Here is a 24,813-nt window from a genome sequence, read left to right on the forward strand (position 1 = left end):
GTTGCCAGTTGTTTGACCTTGTAAGTTCATTCTGTTCTGTTGCTGAGATTCATTTTTGTACTCTAAAATCTTACTGAAGATATCTATTTTTCAGTGTTGCCATGGGACAAAGAGATAACGTATATGTGAGGAAGAGTGAGTCACAGCAATGGGATGCTTCCAGTTAGAACATACTGACGCTTTTTATTGTAATTTGCCTGTTTTCATAGTTGCACGGTACTTCAATTAATTAAAACACCATATTGATTTATCTATTCATATGGCAAAAGATAATTGGGTAATTCCAGATTTTTGTTAATATAATGAACATTCATGTATATCTGTTCTGAAGTAAATATTCAAGGTTTTCCTACAACAACAGGCCACTTCTGTCATATATCAAGTTTTTGTGTGGGAATGGGTCTGTTTCTAGGGTTATTGTGTGTCCTTATTTTATTTCTGTTCCAGTTTCACATTGTCTCACTTAGCACATATTGATAATAAATGCTAGTATCTGGTGGAACATTTCATTTCCATTCTGTTCTTTTTCGGGATTGTCTTGAATATTAGCCTTTTGCCTTTCTTTAGAAACTTTTAAAAAGTTTAAGAAATTACAAACACATACATAACGTGTTGTGATTTCTCTTGGAACTGCACTGAATGTATAGAACTCAGTGGAGACTTTCCAGTTTTGTGAATCTTTGTGTTCCAATCACCAAACAGGGATTTCCTATTTATTGAAGTTTCAACTTACTATTCCTATTCTCTTGTTCTTGGGATTTTCATTAATTACATTTTTTATGGGATCACTAATACATTTTAGTTTAGAATCTGAGCATTTTTCAGTGAAGTGCTAATACATATTTCAGAATATCTATCTAGCATCCTACTAGAAATAGAGGACCTATGTAGAGTATTGTTATATGCAGTTTTCTATTTAAGGATGTGTGAATACTTTGTTTACTTTCTCTGCCAACTTGTGTATGTATGCTTATAAAATTTTATTTATTTATTTATTATTTGTTTATTTATTTATTTTGTAGGTGGAAAAATGTTAACCAATGAAAGGGCCCATTTTTGGTCAGGAGGAATTTCACACAGTAAGTCTGAGGGAAATTTGTTTAAAATGGAAGACCAAAAATCTTCACGAAGTTTCCATATTACAGGTACAAGAATTTATAACTTAATTATTTTACCCATTACCAATAACTATTGGAGGGCTACTTCTGAAAAGAGCTACAAAAAATTAAATTATAAAATGATCATAGAAATACACTATCATTGAAAAGGAGCAAAACAAAATAGCACAGGCAACAGATACTGTAAATCTTATGAGAAGGCAAGAATTCATTATTAAGTGAATGATATTTGCAGTACACATAATGAATTTGGGGGCCAAAGAGATCTCTAGAGATTGGTGTGGGCTAAGAAATCTTTATGGAAAAGAAAAGAATTGAATTGATCCTCAGAGGAAGAGTAAGGTTTAAGAGAGATGAAACCAGGTTGAAGCGACATGGAAATAAGAGAAGTGCAATTTTTATTTTTCAAGTGCATCTTCTAATCTTTAATATGTGATGCTGAAAACCCATTTCAATCAAGATATAGGTGTATACATATTAAACAAAAATGTCTGACTATTTACTTGAATTCATTTTTCAATTTTGGCTGGCAATTTGGCTTTCATTTCCTTGAAAGCAGTACCAGTTTCACTAAGTTCACAGAATTGTTACCAATATTTACTGATAAATGACAAAGTATTAGTTACTCTAATCATTAAAAAATGACTTTAGTATTTGTGAGGTATATAGAAATTCCTTATGGTGGTCATATTTTAATGTGCTGGTGATTCTTAAACTCTCCAAAGAAATAACATGTTTTCATTACATAGTGGTAAGCCTGTTCTCAGTCATTTTAAACTTAGAAAAGTACAATGAATTCCTTCCAATAGTAAATCTAATAGTGATCAATTTTTCAATATTTATTGTCATGAAATATTTATTTTTTCTCAAAAAAATTTCAATGTTTTTAAATTTACCAGTGCAAAGGTATCAGGAAATAACCTAAGAAATGCATTACTATCTAATTTGGCATATTGTTTTTTAAAAATTGCTTTAGTTGTTAACAGATGCATTTGATTTTTTTAACATATGGAATATTATCAGAAAAGAAAAACATTAAATGAACAATCTAGATATATTGAGATTGACTATTCAGTGTTTAGAAAAAATTTGGATAGTTGACTAAATTATTCTGTTTGTTCAGGGGTTTTGTTTTGTGAAAATAAAACATAAAACAATAAGGCATAAGTGTATGTAGTCTGGGTAAATTTCAAGGAAATGTGTTCAACTGATTACTATCTAAATTTTTTTTTTTACAAATAGTTTATTGTCAAGTTAGTTTCCATATAACACCCAGTGCTCATCCCCACAATTGCCCTCCTCCATGCCCATCTACCCCCTCACCCCCCACACCCATCAGTCCTCAGTTTGTTCTCAGTATTCAAGAGTCTTTCACGATTTGCCTCTCTTCCTCTCCCCCACTATTTCCCCACTTCTTCTCCCCCACGGTCCTCCGTTAAGTTCCTCCTAAATTCTAAATTTTTGAACCCCTATTTTTAAATCATAGTGACTTACAGTAAAATAACATTAAACCTGGTCAAAATAAATTAGCAGGACAGTTATTCTTTTCCCATAACATGAATTTTGAGCAAACTGAACATTAATTTCGTAGTAGCTATTACACTGGAGGTCGAAAAGCAAATTAAAGAGTCTTGGATTGTTAAGCAATAAGAAAAGCTAGTCTTGGTTGTATCTTAGAATGCCACTTCATCTTTGTTTTACTTTGTTTTTGTCTAAATAACTAGAATGTCCAGACCCAGGATTTCTTCTCAACTGGCCAGATGCTTTCACATGTCATGGCAATTGTGCTTCCAAAACTACAAATCCATTCTGGAATGAACTGTCTGCTTCTAACCCATTTTTGGATGATATAACTCAGTTAAGAAATAACCAGAAGAAAGACAATATTTCCATCTTGAAGGAAGATCCTTTTCTATTTTTTAGAGAAATAGAAATCGGAAATTCTTTTGATTCCTCTGGTGATGAACTGGATATGCATCAGTTGCTTAGGCAGTATTCCCCACGGAAAGCTGGAAGATCTAAAAGTGTTTCGGAACTTTTAGACATTTTAGATGACACAGCACATGCCCATCAGAATATACATAACTCTGGCCAGATACTAGAACAAGACTTAGAATGGCTTCAGAATGATAGAGAGGCTTATAAAATGGCCTGGCTAAGTCAACGCCAGCTGGCTCGTTCCTGCCTGGATTTGAATATAATTAATCAGAGTCCTGGATGGGCCCAAACACAAGTTGCAGAGACTGTGATAGTTTGTAAATTAAGCCACCAAGGAGGGTCAGTACAATTACCTGAATCAGATATCACTGTCCATGTGCCCCAAGGACATGTAGCTGTGGGAGAATTCCAAGAGATATCTCTAAGGGCTTTTCTTGAACCTCCGCAAATGCTTAACCATGATCTTTCATGCACCGTGAGTCCACTGTTGGAAATCATGTTAGGCAACCTTAAAACAATGGAAGCCATTTTGCTGGAGATGAAAATAGGGGCTGAAGTGAGAAAGGATCCTTTCAGCCAAGTCATGACAGAAATGGTATGTTTACACAGCTTGGGTAAAGAAGGCCCTTTCAAAGTGTTAAACAACTGCTATATTTATGAAGACATTATCCAAGTCAAGCTAATAGACTTGAGCCAGGTGATGTATCTAGTGGTTGCTGCACAAATTAAAGCTATCCAGTCACCAGCTGCCACCATTTGGGATTGTATCCACAAAACCACCTCAGTTGGAATTTATGGGCCCAGATATATTCATCCCAGTTTCACTGCTATTTTCACAGTTTGTGGACACAGTTACATGCCAGGAAAGCTTACAATCTCTGATATTAAGAAGGGTGGTAAAAACACATCTCCGGTTGTGTTTCAGCTTTGGGGGAAGCATTCATTCTTCCTTGACAAGCCACAAGATTTAAATATTTCTGTTTTTTCATGTGATCCTGATTTTGAAGTGAAGGCAGAAGGAGAAAGGAAAGAAATTAAACAAAAGCAGTTGCAAGCAGGTGAAGTAGTTAATCAACAATTTTTATTTTCCTTAGTTGAGTCCAGAGAAATGCACTTATTTGTTTTCCGTGTTCAGGTGGAGCCTCCCAATGGTAGAGCACTTACACAGTTCTTTATCACTACACCTGATCCAGCTCCGAATCTAAAAAGACTCTCCAATCTGCCAGATAATTTGCAGAAAGAGAAGAAAATCAAGTCTGCTCCATTGTTAGCAACAGTGTGTGTCAAATATCCCACATTTCAAGACAAAAAAATGAACTTCACCAACTTTGGGGTAACTCTGAAGACTGTGCTAAGACAAAAAAAGATTGACTACTTACTTGAATATTTCAAAGGGGACACAGTAGCTCTTCTTGGAGAGGGTAAGGTAAAAGCTATTGGGCATTCCAAAGTGAAAGAATGGTATGTTGGAGTCTTGAGAGGTAAGGTTGGACTTATACATTGCAAAAATATCAAGGTGATTGCAAAGGAACAAGTAATATCCATGTCAGATAATGTCTTCACAACCAGAAATCTTCTTGAACAAATTACCGTACCCTTTAAAAAACTGACTTACATCTACTCAGTTGTATTGACCTTGGTGTCAGAAAAAGTTTACGATTGGAAAGCTTTAGCCCATGTCTTGGGTTACTCACATCTGGCACTAGAAGATTTTGAAATACAAGCAGACAAAGAATCAGAAAAAGTTTCCTATATTGTAAAGAAGTTAAAGGAAGATTGCCATGCAGATAGAAATACCAGGAAGTTTCTTTATGAACTTATTGTGGTGAGTATTCCTCGATCGCAGTAATGTGTTTACTATACAGAACTTTATTAACTAAGCAATATTTACAACTAAACATATGAGAGAACTTAACAAAATTATCAGCAGTCTCAAATAAACTGAAGTCACTTTATAGCAAATATATACATTTTCTTACAAGATAATATAATTTATTTCTAAGTTTTAAAATTCAAGAGTGATTTTCCCAGAAACTAGGCTCCAGAGGATCATCTCTCAAAGTAAGATTGAAGATTCTGTTTGTGTTAGAGTATAATAGTTAAGAGATCTCTTCTCCTCTCTCAAGTAGTTAAATAGCTCTTAAAATATCAGGGAAGCTTCAATAACATGAAAGTAAATAAAAACATACTGAAACAAGATTGATTAACTTGTCCATTGCTATACATCCACTATTTAGAGTTTTATTTTTAATTTTCAGCATTTTCCTTTTAAAACATATCATCAGAATTTTTTTTTTCATTTTTAATGTTTATTTCAGAGAGAGAGAGAGCGTGAGCAGGGGAGGGTCAGAGAGAGAGGGAGACACAGAATCCGAAGCAGGCTCCAGGCTCTAGGCTGTCAGCACAGAGCTTGACGCGGGGCTCGAACCCACAAACCGTGAGATCATGACCTGAGCCGAAGTCAGACGCTTAACCGACTAAGCCACCCAGGCGCCCCTCATCAGAATTTTAAAAGACCCATATCATCAATGTCCTTCACATTATCAATTTAACATTTTTTCTTATGCAATCTATCAGAACCCAAAAAAATGATATTGCTAATTCTCTTCTTAATCCTTCCGTTTTAACAGAACTCTGGGGATCATTTTTTTTTCTACATAGCATTTACTTCAGTGTAAGGCTCAATGGAGACATATAAAGTAGATAAAGAACTGTTTTGCCTTTAAAATAGAAATCCAGTATTTTATAAAAGAAAAAAGAAAAATCAGGAGTGTATTTCTAAAAGCAGCTACAATATGAATGTATAAATGATAATAATGATAGCTAACACTCTTGTAGAGTTCTGTATGTGTTTGGCCCTATGCTGAACTCCCTATACACACTATCTCACTTAGCCATAACAACTATGGAGTAAGTACAGCTAGCTGGTATCTTCATCTTACCAACAGAGGAAACTGAGTCTAGGGAGACTGGAAAACTTGCCCAAGACCCCACAGTTGGTTAGTATCAGAGATGGGACTTGCGACCTTTCTGGCTCCAAAGCCACACTTAAAACCACTATACTTTCCTAAAACAGTTGTAAAGGTGTGTGTGTGTGTGTGTGTGTGTGTGTGTGTGTGTGTAAAAGTTTCTGTGAATATGTATATTGGTCTGTGTAGTAAATACCATTATAACCATGCAAGGCTGGTGCCCTAGGAGAGATAAATAAGATTATACAGGCAGGTTCATGGAGAGGAAGAAAGTTTTAATCAAGGTGCACGTGGAGGAGAGAGATTTTTAGAGAAGAATATATTCTATGACATTAACAATAATTTATATAATAAAGAAATTGTATATATAAAACATTTTCTTTCCTCAGTGATACTGAGAAGGTTAAATTTTAAAAGCCCTAATTGCCAGTTGTTAAGTAGATAGTTTTATGATGGTGTGCCACATTCTCAGTGTAGACATTTAGTCATTGGCTGATCTACCTGGTCCAGCTGCATGTGCATTTTGCAGTGGCTCATTACCTCTCATTACCTCTGCATTAGTTCATGTTCAGCGTGGACCCGTGAAAGCTTGAAATGAAAATTGTTTTTTTTGTTTCTCTTAGTGGCAAAAAAAAAGTTATTTTGGCCAAGTGGTCTGGAAGTTTAAGCCTGATCATATCTGCACTATATTGGTGTATGCTAATTAATTGAGTGACTTTGGTGACTAACTAAACAGTACTGATGAAGTGCTTTCTCATTCAGAAGAATAGTTCCTAAAAACTCATGCTGTACCTGAGTGGAAGTTCAGGATTTCTATTTGTTTTTTTTTTAATGTTTATTTATTATTGAGAGACAGAGAGAGGCAGAGCACTAGCATGGGAGGGGAAGAGAGAGGGGGAGACACAGAATCCGAAGCAGGCTTCAGGCTCTGAGCAGTCACCACAGAACCCAATGTGGGGCTCGAACTCAAAAACCAGGAGATCATGACCTGAGCTGAAGTCAGACGCTTAACCAACTGAGCCACCCAGGCGCCCCTCAGGATTTCTGTTTGGAAGGGGCTATGAGGTATAGAGGCCATCTCTTGAAACCTTATTTGCATAACAAGTACATGTTTTTCTTGGATTGTATATTAATTTGCAGTAGCTGGAAGGTAACTAATAAAGATTGTGAGTTCTAAAACCCTCAGTCATATCTTAGACATGAGACTGGTTGTCTTTACATACTTGACAGTTGACAATTCCTAAAGTACCCGAGTATCTGATTCAGTTTTCATAAAGATTATGGGCAGCTAAGAAGGTGATATCACCACTCTATCCATTTTAAAAATCACTAAACAGAGGTATTTTATTATTTACCTAAAGTCCTTCACTTTGTGGAATTGGATTTTAAACTCAGATTTTGTAACCCCAAGTGTAAATTTCTTTTCTTAAAGCAAGAATCTGGAATAAGCATTGCTAAAACCATTCCACAGTTTACTAAAAGCACCTTCAGGGGCCTTCCGGCTCAGTACTGCCTTTTCCTGAAGTTGTAATTCCTCACCATAAATGTAAGGATGAATACAGTCAATGTATTAAACCATGGGCTCTCTTTCTTATGCTTCCATAGGAATGAACACTCCATGGACTTTACTAGTTGCCTTACTTGACCATTCATTTTTACTTATTGTTTCATAGTGATAGATAAAGCTTTGAAGTGCTGTTAAATGATGAGGTACTACAATGTTTATTTGCTTATTTGAACAGAGAAGACACATAGATATAATCCCATTTTCAAAAACATATTCAAGCCAAAGGGAAACTCATAGATTTGTTTAAAATATGAATGGTCATTGACACAGCTCAGATGCCTAATTAAAAGGAAGGAAGGAAGGAAGACCAATAGTTTTCCCTTTTGCAAGAATATTTTAATACTAAGTGGTTTATATTTAGCACAATTACAATGAGGGTGAAGGCAGAGAGTTAATTTTTTAAAGTCATAAATATAAATAGCATTGTTCAAAGTTGTAGGAGTATCTCATTTTATGCAAGAGGCATTATTCTGGGAAGTTTTAAGTCACATTTTCATGTAAAATAGAGTATTATTTACCATCACTGGTGTGCTTATTCTTTAGAGAAATCCTGTAGCCAATTCTCTGGAAAGGAAAGGCATTATTTTTGGTAGAGTGAATAATCATTTCTCTTGGTTGATAAATTATAGACCGCTAGAATCTCAGGGTATCTTTGAAAGTGTCTAGTTTAACTTTCTCCTTTTCCAATTAGGATATTAAAGAAACATATTAGTTGAGTAGTTTACCCAAGACCTTATAATTAGTCATTGAGTTGGGCTTAAATCTCCCCTAATTGTGGTCTAGTCATATTCTCTATATTTCACTGGTTGTATTTGCTTAAAAGTAAATCAGCTTTTTGAATTTTAGAAACCTCAAGAATACATGTGGTGAGAGAGAGGATACCAGTTTCTAGAATATATAATAAAAAAATTAACTTATAGGAGGAAGCCAAAATTAGTTGATTTTAACGATGAAATGTAATTGTTGCTGCAGGCTCTGCTGAAGATGGATTGCCAAGGGTTAGTAGCACATCTCATCCAAGAGGCTGCTATTCTGACTTCAGCTGTCAAGCTTGGAAAAGGCTGGAGGGAACTAGCTGAAAAGTTAGTACGACTCACAAAGCAACAGATGGAGGCGTATGAAATTCCTCACCGAGGAAAAGCTGGCGATGTTGCTGTTGAGGTAAGATTTCTCTTTGTCTAATTAAATAGTGAAAAATTGCAGACCAAATAAATCAAATGTAATTCCACATACATGGATTAATTGAGGGTGTCTCTTAGAGGATCCACTAATTGAAGTCATTCCAGCTATAACTACATCAACATTATCTCAACTAAACCTACATCACTCTTTAAATGCACCGAGAACCTTTAAAGTATATTGATATTTCTCCTATTGGATTGCATTTTAACATGGTCTTTGATCAAATAAATTGACCAAATTAGATAGCTAGCCATTTAGTAGGCAGGGCTATAAGAACTTGAGGCAGAGAACGGATAAACTCGGAAGGGAGGAAATGAGGCCAAATCAGAACAAAGAAAGAGGATATAATAATAAGTATTTATCAGTCTCAGTTATAGACTTAGTCACCTATGATAAATAATGTTTGGTGATAAACATTAAGGAGGTGACTATTGTGGGGTTGCTGGTAATGAGAGCCTGGTCATGCAAGCTAGAATACCTAAGAGCTTCATTATCTACTTCATAGTTTTGTGTACAGTAAGAACTATAGACATCAAATACAGAATAACAACACTTAGTACAAAGTAAACACTTACCATGCATATATTGTTTTTATTAATATTAAAACAAATGTATACTGTTAAGCCTAGGTTAGGTAAATATTTTCTCTATTTACCATAAGAAAGTGAATCCATTTTTATTGACTTAAATGAAAGTATTCCAATGATGAGCACATATAAAATGCCCTGTGTCTTTCTCTTACATGAGTGAAAGCATTTTCAACATAGTTTAGTTAAGGAAAGGTTATCTCGCTGATTAAATGACAACTTGGTAGGAGACAGAAGCTATATTCCCCACTTCCTATTTGGGCATAGAGCTGGGTTTCAATTTTTTGAGAAATTTGTCTTATTTCGAAGCAACTATACCAGCTGGGTGAGCACAACAAGACAACTTTTCCATGAAGCCTAAAGAGTCAGATCAAGCCAGGTAAATCCCAGTAGCTGCACTGGAAGCTTCGGGATTCCTGGGGCCTGGTTTTCCACCAAGGACCCCAAACAGACTTTGAAGCAAGAACATCCAGGAAACATGTCTGCCTTGTGGACAACTCTCCATTATAGACTACAGTTACCACCATATGCCAAGAAGGACATTACTATCTACAAATCAGTTTTTACTGAATGAGCTAAAAGATGACAAACCTTTAATAAGGAAAGAAGAACAACATTCTGACAGATATACTATTCAGATATTTAAGTGAAATTGATTAAAACGTTGTCTAATTGAGATACCACCACCTATCAGAATGGCCAAATTCCAGAACACTGATTACACCAAATGTTGTGGAGAATGTGGAACAATGGGAACCTTCATTCATTGTTGGTGGGAATGCAAAAAGATACAGTCACGTTGGAAGGCACTGTGGCTCTTTCTTACAAACAAAACATATTCTTAATATATGATTACTCAATCATACTCCTTGGTATTTACCCAAAGGAGTTGAAAACTTTGTCCACACAAAAACCTGTGCATGAATGTTTACAGTAACTTTATTCATAATTGTCAAAAACTTGAAAGCAACTAAGATGTCCTCCAGTAGGTGTTTGGGTAAATAAACTGGTACATCCAGACAATGGAACATTATTCAGTGCTAAAAAGAAATGACCTACCAAGCCATGAAAAGACATGGGAGAACTTTAAATGTGTATTACTCAGTGAAAGAAGCCAATCTGAAAAAAAGCTTCACACTCTATGCTATCAAATAGATGACGTTCTGGAAAAGGTAAAATTATGGAGATAGTAGAGAGATCAGTGGTTGCCAGACTTTCAGGAAGGAGAAATGAATAAGAAGAGCACAGAGGATGTTTAGGACACTGAAAATACTCAGTATGATATCATAATGATATATTTACTTGTCTAAACTCATAGCATATACAACACATGAATATGCAATGGATATACAATGAACCCAAGGTTAACTGTAGACTTTGAGTATTTATAATCTATCATTATAGAGTCATCAGTTCTAACAAATATGCCCATGATGTGGAGGCTTCTGATAATGTGATAGGCTATGCATTATGCACAGGTGGGAGACATATGCAAAATATAGATATATGTCAACCTAAAACTGCTCTAAAATAACTCTTTTTTAAAAAATGGGTTTTTAATTTATTTTGAGGGAAAGAGTCCAAGTAGAGGAGGGATGGTAGGGGGTGGGTAGAGAGAGAGAGAGAGAGAGAGAGAGAGAGAGAGAGAGAATCCCAAGCAGGTTCCATGCTCCCAGCGCAGAGCCAGACACGGCTCGATCTCACAAACCGTGAGATCATGTCCTGACCTCAAATCAAGAGTCAGATGCTTTATCAACTGAGCCAACCAGGCACTCCTAAAAATAATTCTGTAAGACAAGTTGCCTAACTGAAAGCCAGACTTTTTTTCTTGGTAAGGCCTTGTTTTTAAAAGGGTTTTGGTGAAAATTATGTATCAGAAGAAAGTTGTTTATTCTCTCAGGTGTGTTAGGCATCTAACTTCTCTCTGATTGTGATTGTTCATAGTTTGTCTTTCCCTAAATCTTGATGGAAGCCAACAAACAGCCTACCTTTCCATTATTTACTTTTGCACAGTCCAAATCACGAATGACTAAGTCTATGTCAAAGGTTGATAAATATTCAGAAATAGAAAGGAAAGTCCCTAGGTGTCTTTCTAGAGGTTATCATTCAATTTACTGTGGCTAATGCTGACAGTTATCACTGTGATTCATGTTATTAAATGCTTAGAAAATAATGCATGATGTATGGGCCTAAACCCATTCCAAATAATCTATGGGAGTTTAGGCCACTTAATCTAAAAGATAAGTGTATGCTAAGTTTTATCCCCCTGAGGATAGGGGGAACAGCTGTACATTTTATTTTTTTCCTCAAGAAAGAGACGACTCTTAAAAAATATCATTTTATAAGTCAAGAAATGATTTTATTTATTTATTGTTTTTTTAAATTTATTTCTGAGAAAGAGAGAGAGAGAGAGAGAGAGAGCATGGGTAGGGGAGGGTCAGAGAGAGAGGAAGACACAGAATCTGAAGCAGGCTCCAGGCTCTGAGCTGGCTGTCAGCACAGAGCCCGACGCGGGACTGGAACCCACAAACCGTGAGATCATGACCCGAGCCCAAGTCGGTCGCTTAGCCGACTGAGCCACCCAGGCACCCCAAGAAATGATTTTAAAGCACACTGATATTATTTCTGGATAGGGCATGCAGAAGGAGGGAACCAGAATTGGGACACAGAGATAACAAGGCCTGGTGGTTCCCATGCTGCTTTTGTTTCCTTTATCTCACTTCCTCAGAGGGCATACTTTCCAACATTTTCTCTATGTGTGCCAATGTCTACAATCAAGCTCTTTTACTCACTTTCTTTTTCAATTTCTCCTCTTTACTTTTGTTCTATTTTTATTCTATCTTAAAGACAGTTATCTGGCACTTTTTCTGTTCCAGGCACTGTTCCAAGAGCATTACAAAATTTAACTTTATTTAATCCTTTCAACAAAATCTTGTGGGGCAGATATTAAGACTGTCTATGATGCAGAGAGGTTGAGTTGAGTAACTTGCTTAAACATACATAGCTAGGAACCAAGTTTGGAGCACAGGCTTTGACTTTGGGACTTTTGTACTTTAACCATCATACTCTGTTCACCAACGCCAAATCCAACATGGTACCTGAGTGGCAGAGCCAGCAGGTGTGGTCAGGACTGGGATGACTTACTGCACTTTTTCTTTTTCTTTTTTCAAGCCATCAAATGATCATACCAAAATTTGTCTTAGCATCTTTATCAAGCTTCAATCCAATTAAAGAAAAGAGATTATTAATAGCATGTCAGATTTTTCTTGAGTACTTTTGGACATTTCTTATTATTTTATAAGCTGAAAAAAAAAGCTTCTCCCTGGAGACTTCTGAGAAAGCCACTTTTTAAACTAACCACCTACCTAAGTGAAGTTTTAAGAAATGTTACTCAATTTTTCTAAAGAAATTGCATTTCTAACATAAAAATGAAAAACTATAAAATTTGGAACCTGATTTTAAGCAAAATATGTGTTTCAGAGTATTTCTTTTGAAAAGGAAATACATTTGCACTATGTAAAGATGTTTAATCATTGCCAAGGTTTTCCAGTGAAAGTTAATGAAAATTCGTTGGAATTTATTTTCCCGAACATATTTAGAGCTTTAATTTAGAAACCAGAATCAATAAAATATTAGAAAAATAGCCCTTTTAAAAAAATGGTTTTTACAAGGCGAAAATGCTAGGAATTTCTGGGCTAAGACATTCTTTGGTCTAACTTGGATACTCTTGACTTAAGCTTCTGGGGATTAATGGTATATGTGACAATTTTCCTAATAAATATCTTCCATTGGCCCCTGCCCAACAATAAAGAAGATACTCTCTCCATCTTATTCAGTAAGGACACTAATTTACTAACAACATTAAAGGTCACTTCTTATTAAATTACCTTCTACCCCACTGGGCTCCACCTCAACCACAGGCACCAATAGGCCCGACAAGGCTGATTTCTTAACTGACCTGCCAGAATGGGCCACCCTAATTATGGAAGCCTAAGGAAATCAAATGTTGCTCATTGTAATATAACCTCATCTCAGAAGCCACTCGCCTATAGATAGTTATGACTGGCATGGTGCATGTATAAGTATTTTTGCTCAATCAGTGAGGATCTGATTCTCTGTTTTATCTTCTAGCCATATATTTTTCCCCCCTCATTTTTGATTAGCAGCTATAGTGTTCAAAGCACTTTATACTAGGTCTAGATTTAAAGTGAGAAAGTAGATATTCCTCAAAGAGCTAACTTTACTTATTTTTTATACACGAATAAAAGTTCTATATAGAATTCTCCCTACTTATTTAGTATCTTTCCTCTGAATCCTTCCTCTCAGTATTTAATTCATCTGTACTTTTAACGTATTTACTAGGACTGTCAGTTCTCAGCATTGGAGCTTTAGTAGCTACAAAAATCACAGACAGAATGAAAAATATGATTTTTTTCTCCCTAAAGCCACATTTTATTGGCCTGGGAATTGAGATAAACTGTTAATATTTGAATTCTTATATTTCAAAGAAGTATATGATTAGATGCTGAAATGAGTGAAAATAATGAGAAGGGTAATAGTTGCAATTTATTGTGTGTTTACTATGTGTCAGCTAATCATTATGAGCATTTTATTTACCATATCTCATTTATATTAACAAACTTGGCAAGGAAGACATTATTAACAATTCACACTTTACAGATATACAAACTGAGACTGAATGCCTTTGTGTAAATCATCCAGAATTACATGGTTATTAAGTACAGAACTGGGTTCCAGACCCAGGTATGTTTTACACACAGTCCTATGCAATATACATAACTGATGATAAGTCTTTTCAGAATTAGATAAATAAAAGAAGATCAAATTGGGAAAGAGTTGTCAGAAGACACATCCTCATCTTGAAAGATGGGTAGCATTTGAATAACTAGAGAGGATTGGAAGGGGATTTCTGGATACCAATCACATCTAGAGACACTGAGGAGAATATGTGGGCTGGAGGGGAGAGATCATTTTAGTAATTATTGGGAGATATGGACATGTGTGTGTGTGTCTGTGTGTGTGGGGGGGTGGTGTGTGATTGGAGACAATAGAGTCTTTAATAACTGCCATAGCATAGAGGTTAAGATTGCTAGTCTGGACTCCTAGTTCTATTATCTATTAGCCTTCAGCAAGTTACTTGACTTTTCTAAGAATACTTTTTTTTTTTTGGAAAGTGACGGGAATTATACTATCTTGCTCATCAGATATTTGGATGCTTAAATGAAAATAATATATATGAAATATTTGGAACAATGCTTTGTACATTGTAATAACTATATATTATCTATTATTTTGACTAAGAGGAAGAGGTGAATTTGACAACTGTATGACACTAAGTACTTTTGGAAAAGGAAATAAAGTATAGTAATTTTTTATTAATATGGCTGAGAGTAACTATAGAAAAAATGTAGGCAAGGGAAAAGTCAGCATGATTTCAAGGTTTCTCTTCTAAAATACTGGCAGAATGGTAATGCATGGAAAAAATGAGGGAAAAAGGGCTTGTCTGATTAGTTTTTTTTTTTTTTTTCACCGCTTTAACAACATTTAATTTTCCTTGGAAATGTCTCTTGCAGAGTATAAAAGAAATTCCTTGAACCCTTATGATTTTCTGGCTCACACAGCAAGTCCTGAATTCTGCAGGGACATGACAATTGTTCAGTTCTAGGCTTGGTACTTAAATGTATGGTTTGCTGGGCTTTTACAGGATGAGATACATTTATAATTTCTTAAAAATAGGAAAATATTATATGGATATTCATCTACCAGTGGTAACATGTATAGATTAATTTCTCAGTTCTTCATTGTTTGGGCTACAGATTTAACATAGTGACATAATATTTAGACTATCATAGTCTATTTTGTACAATGCTATAATCCTTGTTGCTACAATATCTAATTCCAAAAAACTACTCCATTTCTTGAAATGATGGAATAAAGAAACAGTGACATCACAGTGAAATTCATAGGGTAGCATATTATATTCATATGATCTTTGATTTAATTCTACATATAATCTGTCTTATTACCTATTGAAGATCAAATAGAAATAATAATCATATTACTAAATATTATAAAGATATCTTAAAATAGATTTAGAGACACCAATATTTGATTTAGAGTTTAGGTTTTCTTTATTAAGGTTAATTTTGATGAATCACAAACAACCAGGAATTTTAGAAAACCAAAATCCAGCTAAGCATGACTTAAATGAGCATTGATTGAAACTGCTTAATATATGGCTATACTTCAATGAAATGACTCTAGATTTATAGATAGGTGACCTGAATTCTCTTCCTGACTAGGAGTTAGTGAGGATGCCTTGTCCAGCTGGTTTTCCTAAGAGGTTAGATTGTTTTGAATGCTAGATACACTAGCAAAGTATGAGTCCTCTATCTTCCTCTGGGTTATGCTTAACCCCTGATGTTCCAAGTGGTTATTCCTAGAGGAAGCAGAGCTGGCTGTACTCAAAAGGACTTTCCAAGAGAATCCTATGTCAATTTTTAAAGAAGCCCATGTCCCCTCTGAGGAAATAGGGACTCCCTGATATGTTAGCCTTCCTTCTTTTCTAAAGATAATGGTAATCTCATCTTCAACACCATTTATATACTTACCATTTAAGGTAATAGAAGGCCCACCTGGATATTTTAAATAATGTACTAAAGATAGAACACATGTAATAATTATTAATAATGCAAATTTGCCTTAATACTTTTTCAGCTAATTGTATTTAAAATGAAACATTGCTCCTATAGTTTTATGAGGAAAGTAAGTGGGTTATGAATCTTTTAATGTGGCAAAATTTAATTATCCAATTGTAGTTAACCAATTGCATCCTTTATGCTATTCATGTTTTATGAGCTAAAAAAAGACATAGAATGCTAAGCTCATCTGAATTGCTTTTATTCATGTTGCATTTCATTATCCAGAGCATTATCTAATGAGTCTTACTGGCTTCTGGGAGCAAGCACTAAATTTAGAAAACTATTCTTTAAATCTCTATTCCTGTTTCTTCCTTTCTTTTCTTTCTTTCTTTTCTTTTTTCTTTTTCTTTTCTTTTCTTTTCTTTTTTTCTTTTTTCTTTTTTTTTTTTTTGATATCTCACCACTTCTTTTATTGCTCTACCTTTTTCTTTGTCCTCTAATGCCTGGAAGAGAAACCAAAGACATGTCACACAAATGCTAGGACTTTGGAAACTGCTAACCTTTAATAGATTAAATGGTTACTGATGCTCCCTTATAGAAGGAGATCAAAACACACAGCTGAGAAATCAACAACTCTATGCTTTTGTCAGCCTCATGCTTCCTTATTCAAAGATGAACCCATATCATGAAGTTAACATTTAAAAAATTTTCAGAGTAGAGGAGTAAAAGTAATGCCTATGTGTCAAATAATTGTGTTAGAGAGAGAATTTGTTTTGTGGTTAAGAATAATTCAAGAAAAACCCTCAGAAGCATGCTTTCCTTTTGATTTATGTAAGCATTAGTGCAGAGTTTCTGCATATCATCCCTTAAATCATAACACTGAACAAGAGCGGAAGAACTATTTTAAGCCACTAAATAGATATATAAGATAACATAAACCTGGAAGAGATCATAGCAGTCCACAATCACTTCCAGCTTTCAGAGGACTTAGGTCATCGTGGAAAGAAAATTGTTTATTCTACTGATTTTATTCATTCAAACATTTCCAGAAAACATATGACTTCATTTTATCTTTAATTATTACAAAGCTGAGAATCCTTTGTGGCTTTAAAAAGTTTTTTAATAAGTATTTATTTTTGAGAGACAGAGAGACAGAGTGTGAACGAGGGAGGTGCAGAGAGAGGGAGACACAAAATCCAAAGCACTCTGCAGGCTGAGTTGTCAGCAAAGAGCCCAATGTGGGACTCAAACCCACAGTGAGATCATGACCTGAGTTGAAGTTGGATGCTTAAATCACTGAGCCACCCAGGTGCCGCTCCTTTGTGGCTTTTAGTATGTATTTTTGGACATAATTTCGTAGAGTCTATAGTTAATTAATGTATGCAAGTTTCCTCTTTTGTCTTTGCCTTCGATAGCATATGTACACTTGCTGAATAAGAAAGCATAGTATGACAGAGAGAAAGAAGTGCTGAAGTAATAAAAGTGTGAATATTTAAGGACTTGAGTCAAATACCATATAGCTATGCCACAAAGGACAACAAAAAACTGATTAGACTACTCATTGCATTGATGAAGGCTGGACTTTTGTCATGCTTCGTTAAAACAAATATCAATATAGAGAAAGTTCTGTTTACCATACCTGACAGAGATTTGTTTATTTCTTTTAATAAAACATAGTTTTAAAACCTAGTTGCCCAGAGGTGCCTGAGTGTTTCAGTCGGTAAAGCATCCGACTTTGGCTCAGGTCATGATCTCACATTTCGTGAGTTTGGGCCCGCATTGGGCTCTGTGCTGACAGCTTAGAGCCTGGAGCCTGCTTCAGATTCTATGTCTCCCTCTCTCTCTGCCCCACCTCCCACTCTGTCTTTCTGTCTCTCAAAAAATGAATAAATGTTTAAAAATTTTTAAAAAACCCTAGTTTAACACTTTTCATTTGTATCAAGTACATAACTATATCATATGCTTTTAATCCTATTTATTCTCAATTATTCATGATATTTGCCCTTACCCTAACTCCATAATGATTTTAATACTTGCATGTGTTTATGTGTTCTGCTTGAAGGAAGTTAACTTATCTTCCTGAGTGTTTTATATGTGCTGCCTCCTTAATCTTCATCCACCCTAAATTCTCCATCTGGCTAGGGTAGGATTCAAACCAACCTCTCCTTTCAATTATAAAATATTAGCTTTTACAGATTTTTTCCTTTAAAAAAATATTTTCCACTGCTTCTCCTCCTAACTTTGTCTCTCTTTAACTTTCAAATTCCAAATGTGACCCACTTTTTCTATGGCTTCTAGTTCCTTGTCACCTGCTCATACCTGCAGTCTTCCCTCTACAACTCTTTTGAAACTGCCTTCCGTGGTTACTGAAGTCCTAATAATGCCATAATCCTGGATTGTTCTCAGTTTTGATTCATGTTTCCACATTATCTGATGTTAGAGGTAGCAGAGGGGTAACAGAGAGGAGATGTCCTCAATGAGTGACATGCTGGCAGATATTTAATAGCTCTTCAAGGGAGAAAAAAGCCCTAAATTGCACCTTTGCCATCTTCCATGGTGTAAAAACTCCTAACACCAATGATTTTAACCTCCCAACATGATGTCACTGAACATGGAGTTAGAAGGCTATGAGAACAACAGGTCTGGAGAAGCTGGGGTGAGCTGAATGTGCTTTTTAGGATGTTCTCACTTCTTGACTTTTGCAACATGAAGATCCCTGCTTCGTTTTCTATGACTGACACCATTTTCTCTCCATTGTCTTATTGCTTCTATTTTTTTTCTTTTTCTCTAAAGATTTATTTTTTTTTAGAGAGAGAGCACATGCACATGCAAGCAGCAGAGAGGAGCAGAGGGAGAGAGAATTTTTTTTTTTAAGTTTATTTTTGAGAGAGAGAGACAGCACAAGTGAGGGAAGAGCAGACAAATAGGGAGAGAGAATCCCAAACAGGCTCCATACTCAGAGTGGAACCCTATGGGGAGCTTGATCCCATGACCCTGGGATCATTACACGAGTCAAAATCAAGAATTGGTTGCTCAACTGACTGAGCCACCCAGACACCCCTTATTGCTTCTATTTCTTGTTTGTGGTTCCTAATTGCAGACTTAATTGAGGGTTAAATTTTTCATCCTTTAGTTTTCTTCCGTGACCTTTTCCTCCACTCTCATTTTTCCTTATCACTTTGGAGTCAGTGATGCTAAACTCTTGGCTGCTTCCTGGAGGTCATCTCTCTGTTCCAAAGTCTTACTGGAGACAGAGATACTCACGCCTTCACATCATATGCATTAGGGTTAAAACTAGGTTGCTTATCTTTCTCTCATCCCAAAAGTACCCACTTTCCTTCATATCCTATTAAAAAGTATTAAATGCAAACTGTATGCCAGACAGGTTAGGAGGTGCTTTGAACACAGACCCATGAAATTATTATCTATATTTTAAAGATTAAAAAATTCAAAACTCAGATACTTTGATTAATTTACCCAAACTGACCCATCCAATAGGCAATGTAACTCAGATAGCAACCCAGGTCTCTGGCACCAAAACCTATCTTTCTTTCTATTACACCATACTTCTTCTCAGTCAAGGAACTATATCAGTTTTTATTACACTAAATGAAAACATGAAAGTAATTTCTGAGTTTTCTTTAACTGTTAGTAATGACCAAATGCTGTCTAGTTATACATTGGGCCAGTGTTTGAACAAGTATCTATTTCCCTTCTATGCTATAACCTTCTAAAAACAAATCATGCTATATTCATCATTTTATTCCTTTGTGTAACAAAATTCTTTGTCATGGTAGCTACTCAAAAATTCTTAATTTAATAAGTGAAATAATTAATGAACAACAATGTGTTTTGAATATATTCATTGTATTTGTGCTACAATAGTCTTTCTCTGTCATCTATATGGAGAGCCACACATGATGTTATATACAGTAGATCAGATTTTGCACTGAAGGAACATTCAGGCTTAGTTTGCTGCAGAGAGAAACAAAAATGGAATGCAATATATACACATTTTAGTGTAAATCATGAAGTTTACCATTGCCCTAGTGTTTTCAGCCACAAGCTATTGTATCCATTTCTATGTAGCTTATGGATTATATTTCAGGGAATGCCCGATGAGTTTACAGCAATATCCCTCCTTGCAGTTCTGACTAATTCAGAGTACTCGTGGAGAGTCATTTTACAGACTATCAGATACCTTAATTTGGGTCTAGGACTCATAAATCTATCCAAATTTCTCTGAATTTCAAGAGCTCACTGAAATGTTCTGCTGTCAGTGAAAACTGCCAAATGTGAGAGCGGTATATAGCTCTCTGCATAAGTGAGTAGATAAATGTATCATTGGACTTCTGAATCTGTAGTTTCCAATTCCTGCATCACCTTGGTGTGTTTCCTGTTTCACAGCACCAGGGGACTGCTGCATGATTGAGTATGCTTTAGGGCTTTTCTATACATAGCAATCCACTGTGCTGCAGCAAGATATGTGATGCAGAGTTCTCTGCACGGAAAGGCAGTGGAACCATTTTGGCTGCCTCTATGAAGTTACTTTGAATCTGCACAGATAGTAGTGCATAAACTGAAAATTACCCAGATATGATATTTTAAGAGACATCTGGTTTTTGTGATACTATGCCATCATCTGGGTACTGAAATGCTCTCAGTTGCTATTTATCATAAAATATATTCAAATACATCTCTTCTTTTTAAATTTATCTACTTATTTTGAGAAGGAGAGTGCATGTGAGTAGGGGAGGAGCAAAGAGACGAGGAGAGAGAGAATCCAAGAAGGCTCCACACTATCAGAGCCCAGTGAAGGGCTCAAACTCATGAACCATGAGATATGACCTGAGCCAAAATCAACAGTTGGACACTTAACCTATGAGAAGGCTTTAGCTATAAAAATCATTATTTTAAACAATATATGGCAAGTTGAAAAATAATGTACCAACTAGTTGAGCATCAGGGAATTTTAAATGAATGCAACATAAAATACAGATCTCAAAGCTTTTACAGAGGTTTAATATATACTCACTACAGAATAATCTACTTGTTTAGTGTGTCTTTGCATCTGAGCAGTGGCAGGCAAGATCGAATTTGGCAAAAAGCCTATGTTAATATGCCTCAGTTCATCTTCCATTGCTGAACTATTAGTGGTGACTAGCAATTGGGAGGTTTGGTTGCTAAGTGAGTATTCAGAAAAATAGACAAGAAAACACCTCATTCATAGTCTACCAGTGATGGAAGATACAGCTCTTTGTAAGTCAGGTTGGAGAGGGTAAAGCTTATATTTAAAAAAATCCGGGATCATTGGGATGATGCATTATGACCTCCTGGATATGGCAGAACTTGGATAATTATTTTCCATTCAATACCTTGTAGAATCAAGCTTCATCAAAAGAGATGAAGATTTGAGTGTTCATGTCTTCCCAGGAATGCCAATTTGGACAAATAACATCAAACTATCCTTTGAGTTCAATGCCTATCTTTTTATGTAGATTGAATTGAAACTCCTTTTTAGGTCTTTCATTCTTTTAATTTCAGTTGTAGAGTATATGAGGCTATCAGAGGTGAAAAATTACATTCCAAAGCCCCACTGCACGTGCTGTTACTGTTAGTGGAGGATCTATCTTAAAAGGGCAACTCTGCATAATATTGAGCTCACAGTCTGTGATTCTGCATTTTGCAATTGATAAAATCACAAATGAATTAGTTTAGTGAACCCAAATAAGTAGCAGGTAGTAAAGTTTATATTTCAAATATTCCAATTATAAGTACATGGTTCATTTTTTCGTTTTCTTAGAGAAAATTTATTTTAAGCTCGGTGTGTGTGTGTGTGTGTGTGTGTGTGTGTGTGTTTATCCTACAATTTATCTTCTTTGGTCGACCTTTGTCTTTATTCTCTCTGAGCCTGGTTGCCTTGGTTACCATTACATACATGCTCGAACATGAAGTTCCTCTTTGACGTACATTTATTTCTATGGAAACACTGATGTCATTGGTAGATGCTTGTGGAAAGCATAATAAAACATTGACTATTGATCTTTCTTTTGGTTATAAAATGATTCATTAAATTATTTTCTAATTATAAAACTGTATTTTTACTTTCCTTTTAAAACTTGATCATGAAGGTACCTCTTTCCTTGTTTTCCTTGTTCAAATAAAATGACTTAAAGCATTAAATATACAGTATAGCTCCTTCTTGTGATATATGGTATAATAAAGCTCACCACAGATACTATTAAAATAAAAGAGTCATTATTATTACCTTAAAAGTGTCTCAGAGAGTGAAAAGTTCATGTAGATAACATCTCATTATCACCAAAAAATTGCAAAAGGAATTTTATATTCATATCAAGGCAATGAGCAATGTTTAGATGATGGATCCATAAAAAGGGGGGCCCTATTTGTCATTAGTTTTAACATTTCTAGGTGTAGAAATGACACGATGGACATGATAGCTATTAAAACGTGTTTTCAGTGACATTAAGTAAGTCCATGTATAATTGGTATTCCAGCTTTTTATGTCCTAAGAGTCTTTTAAAACTTTTTTTAAAACATCCGTTTTCCTCTCTGTTTTTCTTCTAACTACTGCAGTCTAATTTATTTTCTTTATAGACAATGTGGAAACCTGCCTACGATTTTCTCTATACTTGGGGTGCTCACTATGGAAGTAGCTACAGAGACGTGTTACAAGACCTTCAATCAGCTTTGGACAGGATGAAAAACCCTGTGACCAAGCAGTGGCGAGACTTAACTGGAGCTTTAATACTAATACATTCCTTAGAGTTTTTGAGAGCAACTGCATTCTCTACTTCTGAGGAAGTATAAAAATGAAGGGTATGTTTTGGGGAAGAGGGAGAATGGTAGGGGGGAAACGGGGTGCATGTGTGTGTGTATGTGTGCATGTGTGTACACAAAGAATCTCAGAAAAAATATTACTTATCTTTTTTCATTTTTCAAAAAATATTTTTTCCTGGTGAAAGCACAGCTTAACACAAAATCCAAGGATAAGTTTTATAATCAAACATGTATTTTTATATGTTTCAAATGCAAACATTAAGCTGCTTTCTTGTTGAGAAAGGAAAATAAAACCCTTGTCCCTTTCAAAGTTGCTTTAACTTCTCTAAGTTAAAACAAATGGCTGTTAGTATAATTACCTCATACAGTTACCTAGATAAACTAGATGCTCCCATTGTGACCCCTGGAGTTTTACCCATAGCAGGTCTAGAGAGAGGAGAAGCAAACACATACTCTGTGGACAGGCACAGAACTACAAACTTTCTATATTCCATTTCTTTTATTTTTTAGTGAAGTTTGCTAACATTTATTTCCATTTTTCATCTGAAAAGACTAAGGAATAGAAAGGACACTCAGGGCAAATAGCCAAGGGGAAATAAGTTTTCTGTCTGCAAAATCTGGTGTTATTATTTTTTTAAAACATAGCACATAGCCAAATAGTAAAAAACTAAAAATGCATATTAAAACCTATAGGGACATAGTAGCTACATCGTTTTAAGTGAAACTTGCTGCACTTTTCCACCATTTTTTGAAAGAATGACAGAAGAAAAAATATGACTGATCATCAGAAATCTGTTGTTTGCATTCACGGGCTAGAGTTTTCACCATCTTCCCCTAGCATCTTGGGACATAGCTAATCCTGCCTAACTTGGACTTTTTCTTCAGGATTGTGGTCCAGAGTAGTTCTTTAACTCTCAGGGATTTTTAATAAGAAGAATTATTTTTTAAAAACCTGACTTATCACTATTGAATATAGCAGTCTTAACCACCCAAAACACTGATATCTGTGTGTGTGAATGCTCATGTGCTCATGCAAACACGTGTGTGTGTGTGTGTGTGTGTGTCTGTCTGTCTGTCTGTCTGTCTGTCTGTTTCTATTTAAATTTCAGAAAGCTTTTGCAAGACAGAGATTACATAGGGATTTAGGCCAGTACAAATGCTAACTGCTGGTAGAGTTCACAAAGAGATGTTTTGTGCTTACTCATATGCTCAGTCCTGTGGCCACATGCCAATGTTTACGTGCTTTGGACATTTATTCATTTATTGTCATTTAATCAACAGATGGGGTGTGTGTACCTACTCTGTGGCAGGTACGTAGATGTTTGAGGTTAATAAAGGTGGAAGGAAGAGCATGATCCCTGACTTCAGTATTGCTAAGTTATAGAGACAGGCAACAATTTAAAACACTATACAGTTAAATGTAAAATGAGATCTGTAGTAACAGTTGCAATGGAGAGGCTGGGATGCCAAGGGATATAGATATGGAGGGCCATTATATGACTCCAAAGGGTCAGGAATGTTTTCTCTGGGAAAGAACTGATGAACCTGACGGAGGATCAAGTGTTGCTTTTAGTCTGGGGAAGGTAGAAGAGGTAGTTTCCTCAATGTATTGAAGTCCTGAGGCAGGTGGGGAGCTCCAGAAACACAGGGAGCTAGAGAGAAGGGCCTGAAAGGGTGAAGGAGTGAAGGAAGGAAAGACACACCTTCATAGGTAATATAATGAGCTGAATAAGGATTTTGTTTGGGGATCCTGAATAAAACATGTCCATTTGGCTACAAAGTAAAAGCAGAATCTTTTTAGAGCTTTTAATACACCTACCCTGGGGTATTTGTTATGCTGGCAAAGGTAATTTGAATTAGGTTTAAGAACAGTCTTTAAGCCTTTATATTTAAATTTGATAATAAGAGAACATAGCCTGCCCAAGGAGTTATGTACATACGTTCAAGGACAGAATTTATTTTAGTTGAAAATAAATTCAGGGAGAGGGA

At 35.5% G+C, this 24,813-nt stretch overlaps 1 protein-coding gene across 1 annotated transcript; it reads left to right on the plus strand.

Annotated features, from left to right (window-relative positions):
• Positions 1 to 1,030: 1,030 nt before the first annotated feature.
• MACC1 (MET transcriptional regulator MACC1) lies at positions 1,031 to 22,854 on the plus strand. Its single transcript, XM_077757611.1, has 4 exons — positions 1,031 to 1,145; positions 2,843 to 4,881; positions 8,565 to 8,753; positions 22,642 to 22,854. Exons 1-4 carry the CDS (start codon positions 1,031 to 1,033, stop codon positions 22,852 to 22,854), a joined length of 2,556 nt encoding a protein of 851 aa, XP_077613737.1.
• The last annotated feature ends 1,959 nt before the right edge of the window (positions 22,855 to 24,813 follow it).

Source organism: Crocuta crocuta, unplaced genomic scaffold (assembly GCF_008692635.1).
Source record: "Crocuta crocuta isolate KB4526 unplaced genomic scaffold, BGI_CrCroc_1.0 scaffold62, whole genome shotgun sequence".
Lineage (NCBI taxonomy): Eukaryota > Metazoa > Chordata > Mammalia > Carnivora > Hyaenidae > Crocuta > Crocuta crocuta.

Bases quoted from the DNA above. Each gene is read 5' to 3' on its own strand.
- MACC1 (XM_077757611.1), top strand. From the start codon at position 1,031: ATGTTAACCAATGAAAGGGCCCATTTTTGGTCAGGAGGAATTTCACAC. The intron at 1,146-2,842 runs GTACAAGAATTT...CTAAATAACTAG, and splicing joins ACGAAGTTTCCATATTACAG to AATGTCCAGACCCAGGATTT. The intron at 4,882-8,564 runs GTGAGTATTCCT...TTGTTGCTGCAG, and splicing joins TTCTTTATGAACTTATTGTG to GCTCTGCTGAAGATGGATTG.